At 38.6% G+C, this 27,503-nt stretch overlaps 1 protein-coding gene across 3 annotated transcripts in view; it reads right to left on the reverse strand.

Annotated features, from left to right (window-relative positions):
• LOC133618398 (rap guanine nucleotide exchange factor 4-like) overlaps nucleotides 1-27,503 on the reverse strand; it is a 78,978-nt gene that overhangs the window by 19,249 nt on the left and 32,226 nt on the right. For all 3 annotated transcript variants that reach the window (XR_009817298.1, XR_009817299.1, XM_061978723.1), the window contains exons 6-13: nucleotides 21,800-21,855; nucleotides 15,328-15,434; nucleotides 15,139-15,260; nucleotides 14,695-14,878; nucleotides 10,860-10,944; nucleotides 5,162-5,222; nucleotides 5,017-5,093; nucleotides 3,200-3,346 (exon numbers count right to left, since the gene is read on the reverse strand). Coding sequence is in view for 1 of the 3 variants with exons in the window: in XM_061978723.1 (XP_061834707.1) it covers nucleotides 3,200-3,346; nucleotides 5,017-5,093; nucleotides 5,162-5,222; nucleotides 10,860-10,944; nucleotides 14,695-14,878; nucleotides 15,139-15,260; nucleotides 15,328-15,434; nucleotides 21,800-21,855 (839 nt within the window). In the remaining 2 variants the exon portion in view is untranslated. The remainder of the gene's footprint in view (nucleotides 1-3,199; nucleotides 3,347-5,016; nucleotides 5,094-5,161; nucleotides 5,223-10,859; nucleotides 10,945-14,694; nucleotides 14,879-15,138; nucleotides 15,261-15,327; nucleotides 15,435-21,799; nucleotides 21,856-27,503) is intronic.

Below are 27,503 nucleotides of genomic sequence, written 5' to 3' on the forward strand. Positions count from 1 at the left end.
ATCGGTCCCTTTATGTAGCGAAATTGTTTGTCGGCCATAACCACACCAAAACAATGTGTCAAATACTTTTATCTAGCAAAACTGGTCGTTGTCTCGCGTACAAACCAAGCCAAAAGCAACTCTTTGTCATCTGTTATATCCGCTTGCTCTCTCTCTCTCTCTCACCTGCACCAACACACTAGAGATGCGCGGTTTGCGGACACAACCGCGGAGTCCGCGGATTATCCGCGGGTCGGGCGGTTGAAATTAAAAAAAATTAGATTTTATCCACGGGTCGGGTCGGGCGGTTGAAATTAAAAAAAAAAGTGATTTTAAATAGATTCAGGCGGGTGGCAGTTAAACCAATTGGTAAATATATATACATAGTTAAATGTTGTTACCCACATACGAAAAACGAGCAGGCACCTGCAGCATATGCCACAACAGAAGAAGAAAAAAAAAAGAGATGGACACTTTTACGGAGCGGAGAAGGGACGCCTCGCCGGGGTCCGGGACCGAGGCCCCTTCCCCCGAGAGGGCCCCACCGGGAGCCGTAGCTGAGGCGATCCGCGAGAAGGGCCCGACGCACGTCCAGGGTCACCACCGCGCCCACCGCACCGACACCCCGCCTCGTCCGGCTTCGCTGCGGCCGGCGTCACGCGCAGCAGGTAAGCAGCTTACCTGCCCGCCACCCCCGTGGCCGGGGGCTCGTAACAGGGGTCACTCCGCGCGCAGTGCGCTCACGAAAGGGGTGGGGCTCACCCTGGTGAGCCGAGTGGGCCACTTTTGATAAGCAGAACTGGCGCTGCGGGATGAACCGAACGCCGGGTTAAGGCGCCCGATGCCGACGCTCATCAGACCCCAGAAAAGGTGTTGGTTGATATAGACAGCAGGACGGTGGCCATGGAAGTCGGAACCCACTAAGGAGTGTGTAACAACCCACCTGCCGAATCAACTAGCCCTGAAAATGGATGGCGCTGGAGCGTCGGGCCCATACCCGGCCGTCGCCGGCAGCGAGAGCCGCGAGGGCTAGGCCGCGACGAGTAGGATGGCCGCCGCGGTGCGCGCTGAAGCCTCGGGCGCGAGCCCGGGTGGAGCCGCCGCGGGTGCGAGGGACATCGCACCTCCACGCGCTTGGAGGTGCGCTCAGCGCGGCTCCCAGATGATTGCGCACTGGTGTGCGTCTGGGCCGTGACAGCGTGGCACGCATTGAATGTCTCTGCTGCACTGGATCAGTCTCCTTTCTTTAACAGGCAAAAGCTTTATAACCTCACTAATGCCTTGCATCGTCTATATTAGATGTATAACAACGGGCGGGTGCGGGCGGATGCGGTTTTGATTAAATGTTAGTTCGGGTGGATGCGGATGGTTGACGACTTTTGTGATGCGGTTGCGGATGAAATAATTGCCTATCCGCGCATCTCTAACACACACTATGGCAATTAGCCACTGGTGCGTTTATGGCCACACAAAAAGTTGGACAACTCCAACACTACACGTAAAGTGTCAATTTCAGGTGGTTTTACTATGACTCCTCAATCAGTGTGCTTATTCTACTGTCATTTGTTAAGAATATTATTTTTTGGATATTAATTATGAAATGATGCTACAGGACTACATAATTGCTAATAAAAATATTTATTTTACGGACAGAAAGTTAATAAACACTTCATCTCATGCAACATGTGAATGTTTTAAGGGGAACTAAATGTGATCTCTGAAAGGGGTACACAATCTTTCCAAAGCAGGACTCCCACCCAGGCATCAAATACTATAGTGCATAGCTAAATTAAAAAAAAAAACAATATCTAAGTGGGCCAAATGACATATATTAGAAAATAATCTCTTGAAATTGACTAGTCACTTGATTATAATAATAAGACATTTAAATTGTTATGTCAGGTTTGAGACAAATGTGCTGCTGATCATAAAACGGCTGAGGCTCGCCTCCTGCACCCCCGCCGTAGAAGTGTTATATCAACTAAAGTCCACACTTAAACTTTCCACGTGCAAGATTGAATCTATTTAAAAAAGTTATTTCATAAGAAGCCAAAAAGTGCAAAAACAATAATGTTGGTGTTGGAGGAGTTGTGAATGACTGCAGGGCCACAACATTAGGTACACCTGCAGAGTGCAGGTGTATCTAATTCACAACTCCTCCAACACGAACATTATTGTTTTTGCACTTTTTGGCTTCTTATTAAATAACTTTTGTAACCTATTTTCATGGGCTTTTCTCTTTGTGATGTTAAGTTCCTGTTATGCGCTGTTCTACAGTATATGCCTTGAGCTCTTATTTTGAAGGCGCTAAGAGCGGAAGTGATGACACGTTGGAGTGGAGCGGAAGTTTTTGAAAGAAGGTAAATAAAGTGGTCCTCGTGTAAACTGGAGCCTCCGTGTTTGTTATTTTGTAGTTTCATACAGTATAGGCCACATTTATAAACCCTCGGTTACACTTTTTTAAATAGATTCAATCTTGCACGTGGAAAGTTGAAGTGAGGGCTTTAGTTGTGGACTTCATTTCTAAGTAAAGGTAAGACCATAATAACGTTTTTTTTATTAAATGTGCTTTTTTGTGTGCTACAGTTTGTATGTGTAAAGTTAAAGTTAAGTTAAAGTAGCAATGATTGTCACACACACACTAGGTGTGGTGAAATTTGTCCTCTGCATTTGACCCATCCCCTTGTTCACCCCCTGGGAGGTGAGGGGAGCAGTGGGCAGCAGCGGCGCCGCGCCCGGGAATAATTTTTGGTGATTTAACCCCCAATTCCAAGCCTTGATGCTGAGTGCCAAGCAGGGAAGAATGCTGGTATGAGCTTTTAAACATAACCCGTTAACTGCTGCCAATCAAATGGTGAATAAGATACTCTTTAGGGTTCATATGTTTGTAAATCTGACTGTGATGAAGTCAGTGCCTCACCAGCCATCAACCTCACCGCACGTCACTGGTATTGATATATGACATCCATCATGAGTACATGTGTATTGATATATGACATCCATCATGAGTACATGTGTATTGATATATGACATCCATCATGAGTACATGTGTATTGATATATGACATCCATCATGAGTACATGTGTATTGATATATGACATCCATCATGAGTACATGTGTATTGATGTATCACATCCATCATGAGTACATGTGTATTGATATATGACATCCATCATAAGTACATGTGTATTGATATATGACATCCATCATAAGTACATACCCTGAGTATCCTGTTGAAATCCTCCTTGTCTACGCGAAGAAAGTGACAATTGTCCTCTCTTAGCACGATGGAGGCGGCACGTGGTGAGTCTGTGACCAGGGCCAACTTTCCAAAGTCATCTCCCTCATGGAGCGTACACACCACCCCCTAACACACACACACACACACACACACACACACACACACACACACACACACACACACACACACACACACACACACACACACACACACACACACACACACACACAGTTTTCAAATCAACTTAAAGGGGAACTGAACTTTTTTCTGAAATGTTGCCTATCGTTCACAATCATCATGACAGACAAGAACATACATGTCTTTGTTTTATGTACTGTGTACACTATTTACAGTATTTTGGTCATTTTAATCAATAGCGGGACTTCCTTCTCTGGCGCATTTATTTCCGTTTCCATAGCAGTGCACATCCCACTTACGGCATCTACTGCGTTCCTACTTCCGCAAACAAACGCACGAGTGTGTCGTAATCATGGCAGACTTGGTAGCAGACAACGAAGACGACCATTTTTGGACCAATGAGGATTCACAACCTTGTGTTTTTGAAGCTGAATATACTGAGGATGAACTGAAAACATGAAATAATACTTTACAGGTTGATTGTTGATGTTTTTCACTCAGTACAGATTGGTGTTCTATCACAGTGTTGTGTGTTACTAACTCTTAACGCGTTTCGTGCTGACGTAGAAGCTAGTTTATCTCTAACTTTTAGGGCTAATACCGTAGCACGCCCATGTGTTACTATGCTAGCAAAAGAGTTCCTCAGTGTTGACTCTTACAATAACAATGTTGCTACAGCTTGATATTATACAGGTTATATACAGTATATATATATGCAATGTAAATAAAGTATTGTTGACACTTTTTGAATGAAAGTGATTTAGAGAAAAAATTTATTAATCGCATTAGCTGCATTGCTAGCCACCAAGAACGAGACAAGTTTTATACGTTAGAAAGCGAGAAAAACAAAAAATCTTTTGTCTTCTTGTCTTTCACAATGATTGTGAATGATAAGCAAAATTCCCCCTACAAAATGCAGTTTGCCTTTCAAGCCTGAAGAAAGGTGCTGGAACACTCACAAGTGGAATGACTCAGCTGTTTGTTGTGAACATGATTATGCATTTAAGTGTCTCCCTGCACACGAGTGTGTAATAGTATGCAAAACTGCACACATGTGTGTAATAGTATGCAAAACTGCACACGTGTGTGTAATAGTATGCAAAACTGCACACGTGTGTAATAGTATGCAAAACTGCACACGTGTGTGTAATAGTATGCAAAAGTGCACACATGTGTGTAATAGTATGCAAAACTGCACACAAGTGTGTAATAGTATGCAAAACTGCACACATGTGTGTAATAGTATGCAAAACTGCACACGTGTGTAATAGTATGCAAAACTGCACACGTGTGTAATAGTATGCAAAACTGCACACATGTGTGTATTAGTATGCAAAACTGCACACATGTGTGTAATAGTATGCAAAACTGCACACATGTGTGTAATAGTATGCAAAACTGCACACGTGTGTAATAGTATGCAAAACTGCACACGTGTGTATTAGTATGCAAAACTGCACACATGTGTGTAATAGTATGCAAAACTGCACACATATGTGTAATAGTATGCAAAACTGCACACGTGTGTAATAGTATGCAAAACTGCATACATGTGTGTAATAGTATGCAAAACTGCACACATGTGTGTATTAGTATGCAAAACAAATGTCCTTAATGCCATGAAGAATGTGTCTGCTCTGCTGCATGCCAACACTCACCTTGCCATAGATCACCACGTTGACTGAGCCCTTCTGGATGATGTACCACGATGTGCCCTCTTCTCCTTGGTTGAACACTGGAAGATGCACAAACACATGAGTGACGCCCACACACATGTTCTTTCACCACTCAGTGTAGACCTACACACAGTTCCAGCTCTGGCGTGTGATTCGAAGATGACAACGCTCGCCAGTTCCCTCTTCACCTACAAGCAAGAACAAAGCTGGTTTAGAGACTCCTTTAGTGCGCACTCACTCGAACTAAAAATGTCAAACCAAAACTATTGAACTGTGCTGAAAATGAGTTTAATACCAATGAGCTATCATTATAATAGGAGTTGATCTAGTATGTAAGACTATTGAACAAACTTACATTTATATTTTGTTTTGACTAATGTAAAAGGGGAACTGCACTTTTTTGGAATTTTGCCTATCGTTCACAATCATTATGAAACATATGACTACAGATGGATTTTTTAATGGCATTTTAAATATGAAATAAATGCGATCAAAAGTCTGTTTACACTGGAGCCTGTGGGAGTCCTTCATTTCTGCATATAGTCCTTAAAAAAACATCCAAACACCTCCATTAGGGTTTTATATACATGATGTAAATACATATGTCATGTAGTAACATTAATAATAACATGTAATATATACATGATGTAAGTATATATGTCATGTAGTAACATTCATAATAACATGTAATATATACATGATGTAAGTATATATGTCATGTAGTAACATTCATAATAACAAATAATTTATATATGTGATGTAAGTATATATGTCATATAGTAACATTCATAATAATATGTAATATATACATGATGTAAGTATATATGTCATGTAGTAACATTCATAATAACATGTAATATATACATGATGTAAGTATATATGTCATGTAGTAACATTCATAATAACATGTAATATATACATGATGTAAGTATATATGTCATGTAGTAACATTCATAATAACATGTAATATATACATGATGTAAGTATATATGTCATGTAGTAACATTCATAATAACATGTAATATATACATGATGTAAGTATATATGCCATGTAGTAACATTCATAATAACATGTAATATATACATGATGTAAGTATATATGTCATGTAGTAACATTCATAATAACATGTAATATATACATGATGTAAGTATATATGTCATGTAGTAACATTCATAATAAAATTTAATATATACATGATGTAAGTATATATGTCATGTAGTAACATTCATAATAACATGTAATATATACATGATGTAAGTATATATGTCATGTAGTAACATTCATAATAACATGTAATATATACATGATGTAAGTATATATGCCATGTAGTAACATTCATAATAACATGTAATATATACATGATGTAAGTATATATGTCATGTAGTAACATTCATAATAACATGTAATATATACATGATGTAAGTATATATGTCATGTAGTAACATTCATAATAACATGTAATATATACATGATGTAAGTATATATGTCATGTAGTAACATTCATAATAACATGTAATATATACATGATGTAAGTATATATGTCATGTAGTAACATTCATAATAACATGTAATATATACATGATGTAAGTATATATGCCATGTAGTAACATTCATAATAACATGTAATATATACATGATGTAAGTATATATGTCATGTAGTAACATTCATAATAACATGTAATATATACATGATGTAAGTATATATGTCATGTAGTAACATTCATAATAACATGTAATATATACATGATGTAAGTATATATGTCATGTAGTAACATTCATAATAACATGTAATATATACATGATGTAAGTATATATGCCATGTAGTAACATTCATAATAACATGTAATATATACATGATGTAAGTATATATGTCATGTAGTAACATTCATAATAACATGTAATATATACATGATGTAAGTATATATGTCATGTAGTAACATTCATAATAAAATTTAATATATACATGATGTAAGTATATATGTCATGTAGTAACATTCATAATAACATGTAATATATACATGATGTAAGTATATATGTCATGTAGTAACATTCATAATAACATGTAATATATACATGATGTAAGTGTATGTCATGTAGTAACATTCATAATAACATGTAATATATACATGATGTAAGTATATATGCCATGTAGTAACATTCATAATAACATGTAATATATACATGATGTAAGTATATATGTCATGTAGTAACATTCATAATAACATGTAATACATACATGATGTAAGTATATATGTCATGTAGTAACATTCATAATAACATGTAATATATACATGATGTAAGTATATATGCCATGTAGTAACATTCATAATAACATGTAATATATACATGATGTAAGTATATATGTCATGTAGTAACATTCATAATAACATGTAATATATACATGATGTAAGTATATATGTAATGTAGTAACATTCATAATAACATGTAATATATACATGATGTAAGTATATATGTCATGTAGTAACATTCATAATAACATGTAATATATACATGATGTAAGTATATATGTCATGTAGTAACATTCATAATAACATGTAATATATACATGATGTAAGTATATATGTCATGTAGTAACATTCATAATAACATGTAATATATACATGATGTAAGTATATATGTCATGTAGTAACATTCATAATAACATGTAATATATACATGATGTAAGTATATATGTCGTGTAGTAACATTCATAATAACATGTAATATATACATGATGTAAGTATATATGTCATGTAGTAACATTCATAATAACATGTAATATATACATGATGTAAATACATATGTAATGCAGTAACATTTATAATTACATGTAATATTTAAGTATTTTGATCATTTGAAGCTTATGCGGAGCATTAATTTCAAAAACACATCATGGTTGTTAGTTATTTTTCTTCATCACTGATTTCTGCTGACTGCAGACTTCATGAGAGCCAACAACCATAATAAAACATCACTTACTGTACAATGTCTGCTGTCACTAGGATGCCGACTGCTGAGATGTTCATATATTACCATTTAAATGAACGATGACTCATAATCCTCGTGAAGAAACAGGGTTTAAACAAGCACTTTTCGTGTCATTCTCGCCAGTTCAAGGGCCTAAACAACTGTCAAAGTGTCCCAACTTGTCGGATTATATCCTCAGCCATCTACTTTCCAGGTGATATGCATGATTTATGATCTACAATAAATTTACAGGGAGCAGGGAAGCGAAAAAGCAGCAGACCACTCCATGATGTAAACATAGGGAGACACATAAATAGTTTATCTGTGTTAGCGCTTATAATAACAATATGACTAGTACTTGTTAATATTTATAATAACAATATGACTAATACTTGTTAATATTTATAATAACAATATGACTAATACTTGTTAATATTTATAATAACAATATGACTAATACTTGTTAATATTTATAATAACAATATGACTAATAATGGTCCATATTCATAATAACAATATCACTAATACTTGTTCATATTCATAATAGCAATATGACTAATACTTGTTAATATTTATAATAACAATATCACTAATACTTGTTAATCTTTATAATAACAATATCACTAATACTTGTTAATATTTATAATAACAATATGACTAATAATGGTTCATATTTATAATAACAATATCACTAATGCTTGTTAATATTTATAATAATGTCACTAATACTTGTTAATATTTATAATAACAATATCACTAATACTTGTTAATATTTATAATAACAATATCACTAATACTTGCTAATATTTATAATAATATCACTAATACTTGTTAATATTTATAATAACAATATGACTAATAATGGTTCATATTTATAACAACAATATCACTAATGCTTGTTAATTTTTATAATAATGTCACTAATACTTGTTAATATTTATAATAACAATATCACTATACTTGTTAATATTTATAATAACAATATGACTAATAATGGTTCATATTTATAATAACAATTTCACTAATACTTGTTCATATTTATAACAATATGACTAATACTTGTTAATATTTATAATAACAATATGACTAATACTTGTTAATATTTATAATAACAATATGACTAATAATGGTTAATATTTATAATAACAATATCACCAATGCTTGTTAATATTTATAATAACAATATGACTAATACTTGTTAATATTTATAATAATATCACTAATACTTCTTAATATTTATAATAACAATATCACTAATACTTGTTCATATTTATAATAGCAATATGACTAATACTAGTTCATATTTATAATACCAATATGAATAATACTTGTTAATATTTATAACAATATGACTAAAACTTGTTAATATTTATAATAACAAAATGACTAATACTTGTTATTATTTATAATAACAATATCACTAATACTTGTTAATCTTTATAATAACAATATCACTAATACTTGTTAATCTTCATAATAACAATATGACTAATACTTGTTCATATTTATAATAACAATATGACTAATACTTGTTAATATTTATGATAACAATATCACTAATACTTGTTAATATTTATAACAAAAATATGACTAATACTTGTTCATATTTATAATAACAATATGACTAATACTTGTTCATATTTATGATAACAATATGACTAATACTTGTTAATATTTATAACAAAAATATGACTAATACTTGTTAATATTTATAATAACAATATCACTAATACTTGTTAATATTTATAATAACAATATCACTAATACTTGTTAATATTTATAATAACAATATCACTAATACTTGTTCATATTTATATTAACAATATCACTAATAATTGTTAATATTTATAATAACAATATGACTAATATGTGTTAATATTTATAATAACAATATGACTAATACTTGTTAATATTTATAATAACAATATGACTAATACTTGTTAATATTTATAATAACAATATCACTAATACTTGTTAATATTCAAGTCACAAAATGTAGATGGAGTACTGTTGACTCTTTTTGAAAGGTTATTTATTGGATTTTAACAGAATAGTGAAGCTCACTTTGGCTCCGCTGCAAACTGTTATTTATGTTTATTTACTATTTAGAATGCATTAAAAATTAATTACTATTTAGAATGCATTAAAAATTATTTACTATTTAGAATGCATTAAAAAAAAAAACATTGTTCGTTATGTCTTTCATAAAGGTTGTGAATGATAGGCAAAATGATTCCCAAAAAAGTGCAGTTCCCCTTTAAGGTAAACGAGCATGCATGTTAATTATACATTTTTAGGTATCTGTTATCCACTAGAGCAGGGGTAGGGAACCTATGGCTCTAGAGCCAGATGTGGCTCTTTTGATGACTGCATCTGGCTCTCAGATAGACCTTAGCTGACATTGCTTAACAGGATAAGTCATGAATAATTCCGCTGGTAATCACAGTGTTAAAAATAACCTTCAAAATATAAAACATTCTCATGCATTTTAATCCATCCATCCGTTTTCTAGCGCACCTCTTCAAGAAGTCGCATTAATGGTAAGAAGTATTTGATTTATTATTGGTTGGCTTCAGAATAACAATGTTATTAAAAAGAATAAGAGACTTATTATACTCTAAACATGTTGGTCTTACATAAAAATGCACACATTTAGTTGTATTCAGTGTTAAATAATATTATATGGCTCTCACGGGAATACATTTTAAAATATTTGGCTTTCATGGCTCTCTCAGCCAAAAAGGTTCCCGACCATGGACTAGATGTATATATGTATAGATGTCTGCATGGTGAGTACTTCCAAACACACGTCACAATGTGTGTTATGTTCTCTTTAGAAGCAGACTGAATGACTCACAGTGTTGGAGAGGTGAGCTAAGGCCTTGATGTGAAGCAGCTCGTCATAAATGATCTCCAGGTCGTCCCCCGTCCTCTGACCAGGCCTGCACACACACACACACACACACACACACACACACACACACACACACACACACACACACACACACACACACACACACAGGTTAGTCACAATGCTGTCACCGTCTATGAAGCACAGCTTCAGTCTCAGGGGAGGTTTGAAGTATTGCACGCTAATAAGGAACTTTCACACTGGGAAGTGTTTCCAACTTTTTGGTTAAGGGCCATTCCACCCAATCAGTCCCTTTTGTGGCCCCAGGAAATAAAATGCATAACTGGAGCAAAAATAAAGTGTCCTCATAATAATTGCATGTTTAGTAAATACAACGTAAACGATCCATGTGAGCTAGCTTGAACACAAGACAACTAGCATTGCTGCTGCTTGTCCACACTCTACAATGAAATGTAAACATGTAAACTCTTCAGAAATAGATGCAGTATATTCACAAAATATGTTTTTACATTCGTTGAGTAACAAATGTAAAAACATAATTTCTCAATTGTTTTTTTTAGATAGGATCCCATCAAAAAAAATATAAACACACACACACATATATATATATATATATATATATATATATATATATATATATATATATATATATATATATATATATACACATATATATATATATGTGTGTGTGGGGAAAAAATCACAAGACTATTTCATCTCTACAGGCCTGTTTCATGAGGGGGGGTTCCCTCAATCATCAGGAGATTTTAATGGGAGCATTCACATACCATGGATTATATAGGGCACAGAGTGGGTGGGTACAGGCTGGTGTAGGGGCGTGGTGATTGGCTCATGTGTTACCTAGGAGGTGTTTCCGTCTGTGGCGGCATGCTGTTACAATTTCGCTGCGCTTGTTGAGGGATGACAGGTCTGGACGGTAAATAATAAACAGTTTTTCTTTCAAGCATAGGTTGCATCTTTTATTACCACTATTGTAAGGTGTGCTGGATGCAAGAATTTGCCATGTTATTGAATATTCAACATTATTGTCTTTGAGGTCCCAAATGTGTTTGCTATATATATATATATATATATATATATATATATATATACACACACATATGGGGGATGAAATAGCCTCCATGTTTTTTTCCTGACCTAACGAATACACACACACACACACACACATTATATTATATATATATATATATATATATATATTATATAAGGGCAGCACGGTGGAAAAGGGGTTAGTGCATGTGCCTCACAATACGAAGGTCCTGAGTAGCCCTGAGTTCAATTACGGACTCGGGATCTTTCTGTGTGGAGTTTGCATGTTCTCCCCGTGACTGTGTGGGATCTACTCCGGCTTCCTCCCACCTCCAAAGACATGCACCTGGGGATAGGCCCCTCCCACCTCCAAAGACATGCACCTGGGGATAGGCCCCTCCCACCTCCAAAGACATGCACCTGGGGATAGGTTGATTGGCAACACTAAATGGTCCCTAGTGTGTGAATGTTGTCCATCTGTGTTGGCCCTTCCTTCTCCTGATTTGCAGATCCACTGGTTCTTGTTTGGTGAGTTCCCACAGGTTGGCCTTGGTGATGGTGTCTGGCCAGTAGACTCCTAGGACCCGACGGAGGCATCGGTTTATGAATGTCTGTAGTTTATTGAGTGTGCTATTGGTGGTTTTCCATGTTTCTGATCCGTACAGCAGGATGGATTTGACATTTGAGTTAAATATTTTCAGTTTGGTTTTGAGAGAAATGTTTTTTGCTCTCCATATTGTGTTTAGTATGTTGAATGATGTTTTTGCTTTCCCTATTCTGGATTTGACATCTTCATCTGCCCCTCCATCTCCACTGATTATGCTCCCCAAGTAAGTAAAACTGACTACCTCCTCTAATTGATTATGGTCCATTGTTATTGATACGCATGACCTTGTTTTTTGTGAATTGATCTTAAGCCCAAGAAATGCAGCGGCTCTTTCTAGTTTTTGTGATTTGTCCTGCATCTGTTGGTGGGTGTGAGCCAGGAGAGCTAGATCGTCTGCAAAGTCTAGGTCCTCCAGTTGTTCGGTAAGGCTCCACTGTATGCCGGTTTTCATGGTCCAGTCAATACAGAGGAGGAAAAGGAAGGGCGAGAGCAGACATCCTTGCCGCACCACAGTCAGGACCTCGAAGGCCTCTGATGGGCATCCGTCATGTAGGACACGACATCGCATCACTTGGTAGGTGCTAGAGGTGCGCGGATAGGCAATTATTTCATCCGCAACCACATCACAAAAGTCGTCAACCATCCGCCATCCACCCGAACTAACATTTAATCAAAACCGCACCCGCCCGTTGTTATATATCTAATATAGACGATGCAAGGCATTAGTGAGGTTATAAAGCTTTTGCCTGTTAAAGAAAGGAGACTGATCCAATTTAGCAGAGACATTCAATGCGTGCCACGCTGTCACGGCCCAGACGCACACCAGCGCGCAATCATCTGGGAGCCGCGCCGAGCGCACCTCCAAGCACACTCGCACCACTCAAACTGCTGCAGGCAGCTGCGTTCTATCTTGTTTTAACATCCTGTGGCACTCTTCTGGGATCACGGCGGACGAAACTGCTCATGCTCAGGGTGTTTGTGGAGGTTCGGGGTTTTGCACAAATGTGATGCACCATGTTAGATGTCCCGGTTTTGTGACTGTCGTAGACATAAACAGCGTCGCAGCTCTTGCAAATCACGTAGCCAGCATTGCTATCATCCTGATTTACAACCTCATAAAAACGAGTCCACGCTGAACTTTTCTGGCCTTTTTTTCCCCTGGTCTTTAGTATTCCCTTTTTTAGTTTGTCGCGTACCACGTTTGCTGCCGGCGTTGCCATCTCTTTTTTTTTTCTTCTTCTGTTGTGGCATATGCTGCAGGTGCCTGCTCGTTTTTTCGTATGTGGGTAACAACATTTAACTATGTATATATATTTCCCAATTGGTTTAACTGCCACCCGCCTGAATCTATTTAAAATCTAATTTTTTTTATTTCAACCGCCCGACCCGACCCGCGGATAAAATCTAATTTTTTTTTATTTCAACCGCCCGACCCGCGGATAATCCGCGGACTCCGCGGTTGTGTCCGCAAACCGCGCATCTCTAGTAGGTGCTCTTGATGATGTTGATGAGCTTCGGTGGGATGCCATAGTGTGCCATCAGCTTCCACAGTGTCTCACGGTCGACACTGTCAAACGCCTTTGCAACGTCTATGAAATGAATATATACCGGTGAGTTCCATTCCATGGATTGTTCTATTATAATCCTGAGGGAGGCAATTTGGTCAGCACAAGATCTTCCATTTCTGAAACCAGCCTGGTTTTCCCTCAGTGGACCAATTTCCGCATCCTTTCTAGTAGTATGTGGTTGAGCACCTTCCCTGGCGTTGCAACTGTCTATCAACTGAATGTTCTCCGTTCGTTTACACTGCACAGTTGATTCAGGAGGTCTCCGGCAGAATTCCTGCAGCGCTGGCAACAAGCTAGCTGAATTCTGATTGGATAAAAGCTCTGATGTAAAAATAAGCAAAACTGGAGCCTAATATTACATGAAGAGAAAATGATCAATACTGGTATATATTTATGGAAAGTAAATTAAAAATAAAATCTTGATTTATGTTATGCCAGCAGAGAAGGCCTTGCTGGCCCACGGCTGGTGATAGTACACGCAAACCTTTACTAGACCAGGTTAGCAGCTTTAGAGGGGCAGGAGTGAGAAATGCAAGGGGGGACAACATGAGAGGGAGCAAACATTCAAGAGAAGAACAATTTGATGGCTACTGACGATTTTCTGAGGATCATGCGCAGCAGTGCATCGGGGCCCATCTGAGCCAGGAAGAGAATGGTCTCCGGCAGTTCCTCCTCACTCTCTCGCTTCTCCTCCTCACTAGGCAGCGGCGTGTCCTCCTCCTCGTCATCCAGAAAGCGGTAGAACAGATACTTGTCCTGGAAACCCAGCTCCTGGTCCACTGGGGAGCACACAAAAGCATTCCTGTCAAACCTATAACCCTGACCGGTATCTAAAGGTCTCATATCAGAGTATTTCTGACATGTTCTCCCATTTGTTCTCATAGTGTGCTTCCATTTCTGACATGTTCTCCTATTTGTTCTCATGGTCTACTTCCAGTGCTGGTAGAATTGAGTGTGAAAGTGTTTTTAGTAAGGCTGTCTGCAGCTTCAAGCTAAGTTAGTCAAAGCTGTGAAGTGGTGAGGAAAGAAATGAAGATACCATGATTGAGCACCTGGTCTTCCAGCAATGCCTGCCACATGCCAACAGCATGTGAGCGAGTGAGAACACATGCACTCTGCAGCACAAGCCAGTCCACCAGCTCTGTGCCCACACAGCACTGTCTGCAACACACACATAGTGACGCTACAACGCTATTCCAAAGAACTTTTGTCTTCTGAACTTCATCACCTGTAAGTCTTGAGGTGGTATTTCCTGTCTCGGATCATGTGGGGGGCTCTGGACAGGATGGCGTTGCGGAGAACCTTTCCGGCTCTCTGTAGTTTCTCCGAGGGAATCTATATACAATATCAGGAATGGTAAATGAAATTACTCATTAAAAAACTGAATATACAATTAAAAAACTGAATATACAGTATGTATTCCTCAGACCTCGTCCCACCCAAATTCAAGACTCTCATGGGAAAAAATGCATTGTAGTATTTTGCCAGCACACAGAGGAATAGACTACCAACACACCTTCACATTCACACTTCCCTACTAAATGTTCAAACTGCCATAACATCATGGCTCAGCTCAACCTCGACTTCATCTCAACCTAAACTGATCCCCAGCAACTCTTCCAAGCACCAAACAACTTTATATGTGCTTATAGTCTAGATATATTTAGATGTGCTTTATATATATTTATATGTGCTTTATATATATTTATATGTGCTTTATATATATTTAGATGTGCTTTATATATATATTTATATGTGATTATAGTGTATATATATTTATATGTGCTTTATATATATTTATATGTGGTTATAGTGTATATATATTTATATGTGGTTATAGTGTATATATATTTATATGTGCTTTATATATATTTAGATGTGCTTTATATATATTTATATGTGATTATAGTGTATATATATTTATATGTGCTTTATATATATTTATATGTGGTTATAGTGTATATATATTTATATGTGATTATAGTGTATATATATTTATATGTGCTTTATATATATTTATATGTGGTTATAGTGTATATATATTTATATGTGGTTATAGTGTATATATATTTATATGTGCTTTATATATATTTATATGTGCTTATAGTGTATATATATTTATATGTGCTTTATATATATTTATATGTGGTTATAGTGTATATATATTTATATGTGCTTTATATACATTTATATGTGCTTATAGTGTATATATATTTATATGTGCTTTATATATATTTATATGTGGTTATAGTGTATATATATTTGTATGTGGTTATAGTGTATATATATTTATATGTGCTTTATATATATCTATATGTGGTTATAGTGTATATATATTTATATGTGCTTATAGTCTATATATATTTATATGTGCTTATAGTCTATATATATTTATATGTGCTTTATATATATATTTATATGTGGTTATAGTGTACATATATTTATATGTGGTTTATATATATTTATATGTGGTTATAGTGTATATATATATTTATATGTGCTTTATATATATTTATATGTGATTATAGTGTATATATATATTTATATGTGCTTATAGTCTATATATATTTATATGTGCTTTATATATATATTTATATGTGGTTATAGTGTACATATATTTATATGTGGTTTATATATATTTATATGTGGTTATAGTGTATATATATTTATATGTGGTTATAGTGTATATATATTTATATGTGGTTATAGTGTAAATATATTTATATGTGGTTATAGTGTATATATATTTATATGTGCTTTATATATATTTATATGTGGTTATAGTGTATATATATTTATATGTGCTTTATATATATTTATATGTGGTTATAGTGTATATATATTTATATGTGCTTTATATATATTTATATGTGGTTATAGTGTATATATATTTATATGTGCTTTATATATATTTATATGTGGTTATAGTGTATATATATATTTATATGTGGTTATAGTGTATATATATATTTATATGTGCTTTATATATATTTATATGTGCTTATAGTCTATATATATTTATATGTGCTTTATATCCATCCATCCATCCATCTTCTTCCGCTTATCCGAGGTCGGGTCGCGGGGGCAGCAGCCTAAGCAGGGAAGCCCAGACTTCCCTCTCCCCAGCCACTTCGTCCAGCTCCTCCCGGGGGATCCCGAGGCGTTCCCAGGCCAGCCGGGAGACATAGTCTTCCCAACGTGTCCTGGGTCTTCCTCGTGGCCTCCTACCGGTCGGACATGCCCTAAACACCTCCTTAGGGAGGCGCTCGGGTGGCATCCTGACCAGATGCCCGAACCACCTCATCTGGCTCCTCTCCATGTGGAGGAGCAGCGGCTTTACTTTGAGCTCCTCCCGGATGACAGAGCTTCTCACCCTATCTCTAAGGGAGAGCCCCGCCACCCGGCGGAGGAAACTCATTTCGGCCGCTTGTACCCGTGATCTTGTCCTTTCGGTCATAACCCAAAGCTCTTGACCATAGGTGAGGATGGGAACGTAGATCGACCGGTAAATTGAGAGCTTTGCCTTCCGGCTCAGCTCCTTCTTCACCACAACGGATCGATACAGCGTCCGCATTACTGAAGACGCCGCACCGATCCGCCTGTCGATCTCACGATCCACTCTTCCCTCACTCGTGAACAAGACTCCGAGGTACTTGAACTCCTCCACTTGGGGCAAGATCTCCTCCCCAACCCGGAGATGGCACTCCACCCTTTTCCGGGCGAGAACCATGGACTCGGACTTGGAGGTGCTGATTCTCATCCCAGTCGCTTCACACTCAGCTGCGAACCGATCCAGTGAGAGCTGAAGATCCTGGCCAGATGAAGCCATCAGGACCAAATCATCTGCAAAAAGCAGAGACCTAATCCTGCAGCCACCAAACCGGATCCCCTCAACGCCTTGACTGCGCCTAGAAATTCTGTCCATAAAGGTTATGAACAGAATCGGTGACAAAGGGCAGCCTTGGCGGAGTCCAACCCTCACCGGAAACGTGTCCGACTTACTGCCGGCAATGAGAACCAAGCTCTGACACTGATCATACAGGGAGCGGACTGCCACAATCAGACAGTCCGAAACCCCATACTCTCTGAGCACTCCCCACAGGACTTCCCGAGGGACACGGTCGAATGCCTTCTCCAAGTCCACAAAGCACATGTAGACTGGTTGGGCAAACTCCCATGCACCCTCAAGGACCCTGCCGAGAGTATAGAGCTGGTCCACAGTTCCACGACCAGGACGAAAACCACACTGTTCCTCCTGAATCCGAGGTTCGACTATTCGGCGTAGCCTCCTCTCCAGTACACCTGAATAGACCTTACCGGGAAGGCTGAGGAGTGTGATCCCACGATAGTTAGAACACACCCTCCGGTTCCCCTTTTTAAAGAGAGGAACCACCACCCCGGTCTGCCAATCCAGAGGTACTGCCCCCGATGTCCACGCGATGCTGCAGAGTCTTGTCAACCAAGACAGCCCTACAGCATCCAGAGCCTTAAGGAACTCCGGGCGGATCTCATCTACCCCCGGGGCCTTGCCACCGAGGAGCTTTTTAACTACCTCAGCAACCTCAGCCCCAGAAATAGGAGAGCCCACCACAGATTCCTCAGGCACTGCTTCCTCATAGGAAGACGTGTTGGTGGGATTGAGGAGGTCTTCGAAGTATTCCCTCCACCGATCCACAACTTCCGCAGTCGAGGTCAGCAGAACACCATCCGCACCATACACGGTGTTGGCACTGCACTGCTTCCCCTTCCTGAGGCGGTGGATGGTGGTCCAGAATCGCTTCGAAGCCGTCCGGAAGTCGTTTTCCATGGCTTCCCCGAACTCCTCCCATGTCCGAGTTTTTGCCTCCGCGACCGCTGAAGCCGCACACCGCTTGGCCTGTCGGTACCTGTCCGCTGCCTCAGGAGTCCCATGAGCCAAAAGAACCTGATAGGACTCCTTCTTCAGCTTGACGGCATCCCTCACCGCCGGTGTCCACCAACGGGTTCTAGGATTACCGCCACGACAAGCACCAACTACCTTGCGGCCACAGCTCCAATCAGCCGCCTCGACAATAGAGGTGCGGAACATGGTCCACTCGGACTCAATGTCCAGCACCTCCCTCGTGACATGTTCAAAGTTCTTCCGGAGGTGGGAATTGAAACTCTCTCTGACAGGAGACTCTGCCAGACGTTCCCAGCAAACCCTCACAATGCGTTTGGGCCTGCCAGGTCTGTCCGGCATCCTCCCCCACCATCGCAGCCAACTCACCACCAGGTGGTGATCGGTAGAAAGCTCCGCCCCTCTCTTCACCCGAGTGTCCAAAACATGAGGCCGCAAATCCGATGACACAACTACAAAGTCGATCATAGAACTGCGGCCTAGGGTGTCCTGGTGCCAAGTGCACATATGGACACCCTTATGCTTGAACATGGTGTTCGTTATGGACAATCCGTGACGGGCACAAAAGTCCAATAACAAAACACCACTTGGGTTCAGATCCGGGCGGCCATTCTTCCCAATCACGCCTCTCCAGGTTTCACTGTCGTTGCCAATATGAGCGTTGAAGTCCCCCAGTAGAACGAGGGAATCACCCGGGGGAGCACTCTCAAGTACTCCCTCGAGTGAATCCAAAAAGGGTGGGTACTCTGAGCTGCTGTTTGGCGCGTAAGCGCAAACCACAGTCAGGACCCGTTCCCCCACCCGAAGGCGGAGGGAAGCTACCCTCTCGTCCACCGGGTTGAACTCCAACATGCAGGCTCTGAGCCGGGGGGCAACAAGAATTGCCACCCCAGCCCGTCGCCTCTCACTGCTGGCAACGCCAGAGTGGAAGAGAGTCCAGCCCCTCTCGAGAGAACTGGTTCCAGAGCCCTTGCTGTGCGTCGAGGTGAGTCCGACTATATCCAACCGGAACTTCTCTACCTCGCGCACTAGCTCAGGCTCCTTCCCCCCCAGCGAGGTGACGTTCCACGTCCCAAGAGCTAGCTTCTGTAGCCGAGGATCGGACCGCCAAGTGCCCTGCCTTCGGCTACCGCCCAGCTCACATTGCACCCGACCTCTATGGCCCCTGCTATGGGTGGTGAGCCCATTGGAGGGGGGACCCACGTTGCCTCTTCGGGCTGTGCCCGGCCGGGCCCCATGGGGACAGGCCCGGCCACCAGGCGCTCGCCATCGTGCCCCAACTCCGGGCCTGGCTCCGGAGGGGGGCCCCGGTGACCCGCGTCCGGGCGAGGGAAATCTGAGTCTCGGTTCTTGCATTTCCATAGAAGTCTTCGAGCTGCTCTTTGTCTGATCCCTCACCTAGGACCTGTTTGTCTTGGGAGACCCTACCAGGGGGCATGGAAGCCCCCGGACAACATAGCTCCTAGGATCATTGGGACACGCAAACTCCTCTACCACGTTAAGGTGGCAGCTCAGAGAGTGGTTATAGTGTACATATATTTATATGTGGTTTATATATATTTATATGTGGTTATAGTGTATATATATATTTATATGTGGTTATAGTGTATATATATATTTATATGTGGTTATAGTGTATATATATATTTATATGTGCTTTATATATATTTATATGTGGTTATAGTGTATATATATTTATATGTGGTTATAGTGTATATATATTTATATGTGCTTTATATATATTTATATGTGGTTATAGTGTATATATATATTTATATGTGGTTTATATATATTTATATGTGCTTATAGTGTATATATATTTATATGTGCTTTATATATATTTATATGTGGTTATAGTGCATATATATTTATATGTGCTTTATATATATTTATATGCCTGCGATGAGGTGGCGACTTGTCCAGGGTGTACCCCGCCTTCCGCCCGATTGTAGCTGAGATAGGCTCCAGCGCCCCCTGCAACCCCAAAGGGAATAAGCGGTAGAAAATGGATGGATGGATGGATATATTTATATGTGATTATAGTGTATATATATTTATAAGTGCTTATAGTGTATATATATTTATATGTGGTTTATATATATTTATATGTGGTTATTGTGTATATATATTTATATGTGCTTTATATATATTTATATGTGGTTATAGTGTAATATATTTATATGTGGTTATAGTGTATATATATTTATATGTGGTTATAGTGTATATATATTTATATGTGGTTATGGTGTATATATATATTTATATGTGGTTATAGTGTAATATATTTATATGTGGTTATAGTGTATATATATTTATATGTGGTTATGGTGTATATATATATTTATATGTGGTTATAGTGTATATATATTTATATGTGGTTATAGTGTAATATATTTATATGTGGTTATAGTGTATATATATTCATATGTGGTTATGGTGTATATATATTTTCTCACTTTCAACGCTCACTCTGCTGCACTTTCAAACAGCAAAGCAAGGCACACTAATTGGACTGATAAGGATCTCTCTTCCATGTGCATGCATTATCATGTATTAGCATAACTACAGAGGATCACACACACACACACACACACACACACACACACACACACACACACACACACACACACACACACACACACACACACACATCTCCTGAGGTATTGTGGTTCATTCAGAGACATGAAAGTATGCAGCTGGGCACAATGTTTCTATATTTGTCAGTCCACTCCACTGACTGGCCTTGAAGCAAACATGGAGGTTGATGAATGAATGAATGAATGAATGAATGAATGAATGAATGAATGAAGCGAGTCGTTACCTTGTTGTGAGTCTTGCTGACAGAATCTGAGTTCATGTTGTTTTTGTCTGTGAGTCCTAAGGAGAAAACACAACAACATTCAGTTCATTTGAGGTTTACATACATTTTTCATACGTGTTATCCGCTCTTCCTAAAGGGACTAGGGTTGGATTCCACACCAATAATTTGGTACCAAAATGTATATCCATACTTTTCAAAAATAAAGGTAACTACAAAAAATTTCAATATTGGCTTTATTTGAACAGAAACATCTTACAATACGATAAACGTATGTTTCCTATTGCACTCCAAGAACAATTTCAGATGGTTCAAATATAAATGAAAAGGTATTCAACATATTGGGCTTTTCTTGTTGCACTCACAGAACAATTTACACATGTCCATATTACATATAGTCTGCCATAATCAAGCATTAGATTAGAATAGAATAAAAAGCTTTATTAACATACTATTCAATTATTCATGATTTATGGTTGTCAATCCTGGTCTGTGCTTTAAGAAAAATACAATTATTAGTAAGTACTAAAAACACAACTATGGATAAATGTAGCCAGATAAGACATGTAGCAGGTAAAACACACATCTGTTAAAGACAAAACACAAACTGTAGCAACTTGTTACAAAATTCAGTCATTTTACTTGCATTAGTTGACGCTAATTGGGCAGTTTTAACTCCGCTAATATTTGACATCAAGCCAAGCAGCTGTGTGCACATCTACGTATCTACATGCTATATATCTACAAGTTACGTAGCTACATGTTATGTATCTACATGTTACGTATCTACATGTTACGTATCTACATGTTATGTATCTACAAGTTACGTAGCTACATGTTACGTATCTACATGTTATGTATCTACATGTTACGTATCTACAAGTTACGTAGCTACATGTTACGTATCTACAAGTTACGTATCTACAAGTTACGTAGCTACATGTTACGTATCTACATGTTACGTATCTACATGTTACGTATCTACATGTTATGTATCTACATGTTATGTATCTACATGTTACATAGCTACATGTTACGTAGCTACAAGTTACGTATCTACATGTTACGTAGCTACATGTTACGTAGCTACATGTTACGTATCTACATGTTACATAGCTACATGTTACGTATCTACATGTTACGTAGCTACATGTTACGTATCTACATGTTATGTATCTACATGTTACGTAGCTTCATGTTACGTAGCTACATGTTACGTAGCTACATGTTACGTATCTTCATGTTACGTAGCTACATGTTACGTAGCTACATGTTACGTAGCTACATGTTACGTATCTTCATGTTACGTAGCTACATGTTACGTAGCTACATGTTACGTAGCTACATGTTGCGTAGCTACATGTCATGTATCTACATGTTACGTAGCTACATGTTACGTATCTACATGTTACGTAGCTACATGTTACGTATCTACATGTTACGTATCTTCATGTTACGTAGCTACATGTTACGTATCTTCATGTTACGTAGCTACATGTTACGTAGCTACATGTTACGTATCTACATGTTACGTAGCTACATGTTACGTATCTACATGTTACGTATCTACATGTTACGTATCTTCATGTTACGTAGCTACATGTTACGTATCTACATGTTACGTAGCTACATGTTGCGTAGCTACATGTCATGTATCTACATGTTACATAGCTACATGTTGCGTAGCTACATGTTGCGTAGCTACATGTTACGTAGCTACATGTTGCGTAGCTACATGTTGCGTAGCTACATGTTGCGTAGCTACATGTTACGTATCTATATGTTACGTAGCTACTTGTTACGTATGTTATGTATCTACATGTTATGTATCTACATGTGCACAACAGGGGAGCTGGTTAACTCATGAGAGTAGCGTGTGTGTGTGTTTAAGAGAATGGCAACGTGTCAGTGAGTAAGTGGGTGAGTAAAGAGAGAGAGGGAGCGCATGCACTGCGCAGTAGAGTGAGAAACAGGTCTGGTTGTGTCCTGCAAAACTAATAATAAAGCAAGCAGATTGTCACAAATCGGCAGCCTCGAATTCTGACCTGATCTTAGCAGACCCGTTGTAAAGTGAAGTGTGTTACCCTGACGAAAACATCGACCCTGAAGGGAACGTCTGCCCTGTGCTCCTATACTACAGTCTGCACCGGAGCGAACAGCAGGACAGGTGTAACAACTGCATTATTACCTGTCACTCTTTATAACTCCTTGTGCAGATATGAATGTTCATTATTTAAATGTTTACCTAAGTTTGATATGAATCGACACATTTGGTGAGGCCTGTTTTAAAGCAACACTTCAAGGGCTTCGCTTCCTTGTTTAAAGTGTCACCTTTATTGTTAGTTTTGAAGTCCAAATACCTCCATATTGTACTTCACACTCTTTATTAACCAGTAGAATTGAAGTTGTTATTGTTAGTTTTGTTATTACTTGTATACACTTTGTGTGTGTGTTTTGACACACTCAACATCATGCACCTGTAGTCACCACCACACAGCAGCATTCAGATGGAAGAACAGTACCGGAACTTTTCAAAGGTGGTATAGTACCAAATTTCAATCAATTAGTATCATTTAATTATTAGCGGTATGCTGAATAACTCTAATAGGCAGGAAGACCATTTAATTAGGCATCCATGTTGATGAATGAAAGCTGATAAAGATGACGAGGGAGTTAATGACATTTAAGACTCTGGTGCCTCCATAAGTGGGCCCAGAGGCCAGATGATGGCAGGAGGTGGAGGTAGGGATGCAGCAGCAGGGTGGAGGTCATGGCCGGATCTTCTGCTTTAATCGCCTACTTGAGCTGCCAAACAACTATCACTGCGGTACACAGTGAGGATGATAACAGTGTAACTCTATTGTCCACACATCGTCAGAACTGCTGCACTGAACTTGATTTCTATTTGGGGACTTTTAGGAGGAAACTTTAGGACAAACTGACTATGGTGTTGACTTAAACAAATCACAACTGGACCATATACAGGTAAAAGCCAGTAAATTAGAATGTTTTGAAAAACTTGATTTATTTCAGTAATTGCATTCAAAAGGTGTAACTTGTACATTATATTTATTCATTGCACACAGACTGATGTATTCAAATGTTTATTTCATTTAATTTTGATGATTTGAAGTGGCAACAAATGAAAATCCAAAATTCCGTGTGTCACAAAATTAGAATATTACTTAAGGCTAATACAAAAAAGGGATTTTTAGAAATGTTGGCCAACTGAAAAGTATGAAAATGAAAAATATGAGCATGTACAATACTCAATACTTGGTTGGAGCTCCTTTTGCCTCAATTACTGCGTTAATGCGGCGTGGCATGGAGTCGATGAGTTTCTGGCACTGCTCAGGTGTTATGAGAGCCCAGGTTGCTCTGATAGTGGCCTTCAACTCTTCTGCGTTTTTGGGTCTGGCATTCTGCATCTTCCTTTTCACAATACCCCACAGATTTTCTATGGGGCTAAGGTCAGGGGAGTTGGCGGGCCAATTTAGAACAGAAATACCATGGTCCGTAAACCAGGCACGGGTAGATTTTGCGCTGTGTGCAGGCGCCAAGTCCTGTTGGAACTTGAAATCTCCATCTCCATAGAGCAGGTCAGCAGCAGGAAGCATGAAGTGCTCTAAAACTTGCTGGTAGACGGCTGCGTTGACCCTGGATCTCAGGAAACAGAGTGGACCGACACCAGCAGATGACATGGCACCCCAAACCATCACCCAACCATGCAAATTTTGAATTTCCTTTGGAAATCGAGGTCCCAGAGTCTGGAGGAAGACAGGAGAGGCACAGGATCCACGTTGCCTGAAGTCTAGTGTAAAGTTTCCACCATCAGTGATGGTTTGGGGTGCCATGTCATCTGCTGGTGTCGGTCCACTCTGTTTCCTGAGATCCAGGGTCAACGCAGCCGTCTACCAGCAAGTTTTAGAGCACTTCATGCTTCCTGCTGCTGACCTGCTCTATGGAGATGGAGATTTCAAGTTCCAACAGGACTTGGCGCCTGCACACAGCGCAAAATCTACCCGTGCCTGGTTTACGGACCATGGTATTTCTGTTCTAAATTGGCCCGCCAACTCCCCTGACCTTAGCCCCATAGAAAATCTGTGGGGTATTGTGAAAAGGAAGATGCAGAATGCCAGACCCAAAAACGCAGAAGAGTTGAAGGCCACTATCAGAGCAACCTGGGCTCTCATAACACCTGAGCAGTGCCAGAAACTCATCGACTCCATGCCACGCCGCATTAACGCAGTAATTGAGGCAAAAGGAGCTCCAACCAAGTATTGAGTATTGTACATGCTCATATTTTTCATTTTCATACTTTTCAGTTGGCCAACATTTCTAAAAATCCCTTTTTTGTATTAGCCTTAAGTAATATTCTAATTTTGTGACACACGGAATTTTGGATTTTCATTTGTTGCCACTTCAAATCATCAAAATTAAATGAAATAAACATTTGAATGCATCAGTCTGTGTGCAATGAATAAATATAATGTACAAGTTACACCTTTTGAATGCAATTACTGAAATAAATCAAGTTTTTCAAAATATTCTAATTTACTGGCTTTTACCTGTATATGAACGCCATGATGTTTAAACTAGTGTTGTACAACTGCTCTGATGCAACACAGACCCAGCAAGTCTCTCTTTAACAAGACTTTCAACATTTTAGACAAAATCACTATCATTGTTGTAATATTCTTAGCAAGTGTAATATTTTACATTTGGATGCATGTTTTGTTTTTAAGGCTTTGAATGACTACAAGTTTTCATAAATAGAAAAACCTTCAATGGAGTGAACACTAGAGCGCTAACCAGGGTGATTGCAACATTCAAGGACCGAGGACTACATGCAGTTGTCTCAGTTAGAGGCATGCAACACACTATTAGTAAGAACTAGGGGTGTAACGCTACACAAAAAGGTCGGTTCGGTACGTACCTCGGTTTAGAGGTCACGGTTCGGTTCATTTTCGGTACAGTAAGAAAACAACAAAATATACATTTTGGGGTTATTTATTTACCAAATTTGCAAAATCTTCCACCAAAAATATTTGTCTTAGTGTAATATTTGATGTGAAGTAATGGGAACCTTGGATAGGTCAATAATTCATAATAACATTGATTTTGATTCAATATTATGTTTTGAGCAATGACAGTTTGAAAGAAAAAAAAAACAGCTTTGTTTTATTAGTCAACATTGCAACTTACATTTAACCTTTAAGCTTTTTTATTTCACTTTTGTTATGTTTTTGTTTATTTGAATAGTATTTTTAGAATGTGCCGTGGGCCTTTAAAACATTAGCTGTGGGCCGCAAATGGCTTCCGGGGCACACTTTTGACACCCCTGCTATAGATAATAAAAAATGAAATGTGATAAATCTATGGATAAAAAGCAGAGCCTGGCGACGCATGCGCGTTTATCATAACTCTCTCTCTCTCTCTCTGTCTCTGCCCCTCCCTCACCAATGCTGCTGTTTGTTTTGTTTTTAACCCCTTCTTAACCCTGAACGTACATTGAAAATACACGCAACCCTAACTCATAATGCCGGACATTTGAGGCATTTAAGAAACTCCGCCCTGACAGCTCCGCAAAAGAGGACATGTCCGGTGAAAAGAGGACGTATGGTCAGTCTATCCTAGCCCGTTAGCTGCTAGCATGCCATGTGTTGTGCATTGTTTACACAATGTGCGTTACGCTACTTAATATGTC

Source organism: Nerophis lumbriciformis, linkage group LG19, assembly GCF_033978685.3.
Source record: "Nerophis lumbriciformis linkage group LG19, RoL_Nlum_v2.1, whole genome shotgun sequence".
Classification (NCBI taxonomy): domain Eukaryota; kingdom Metazoa; phylum Chordata; class Actinopteri; order Syngnathiformes; family Syngnathidae; genus Nerophis; species Nerophis lumbriciformis.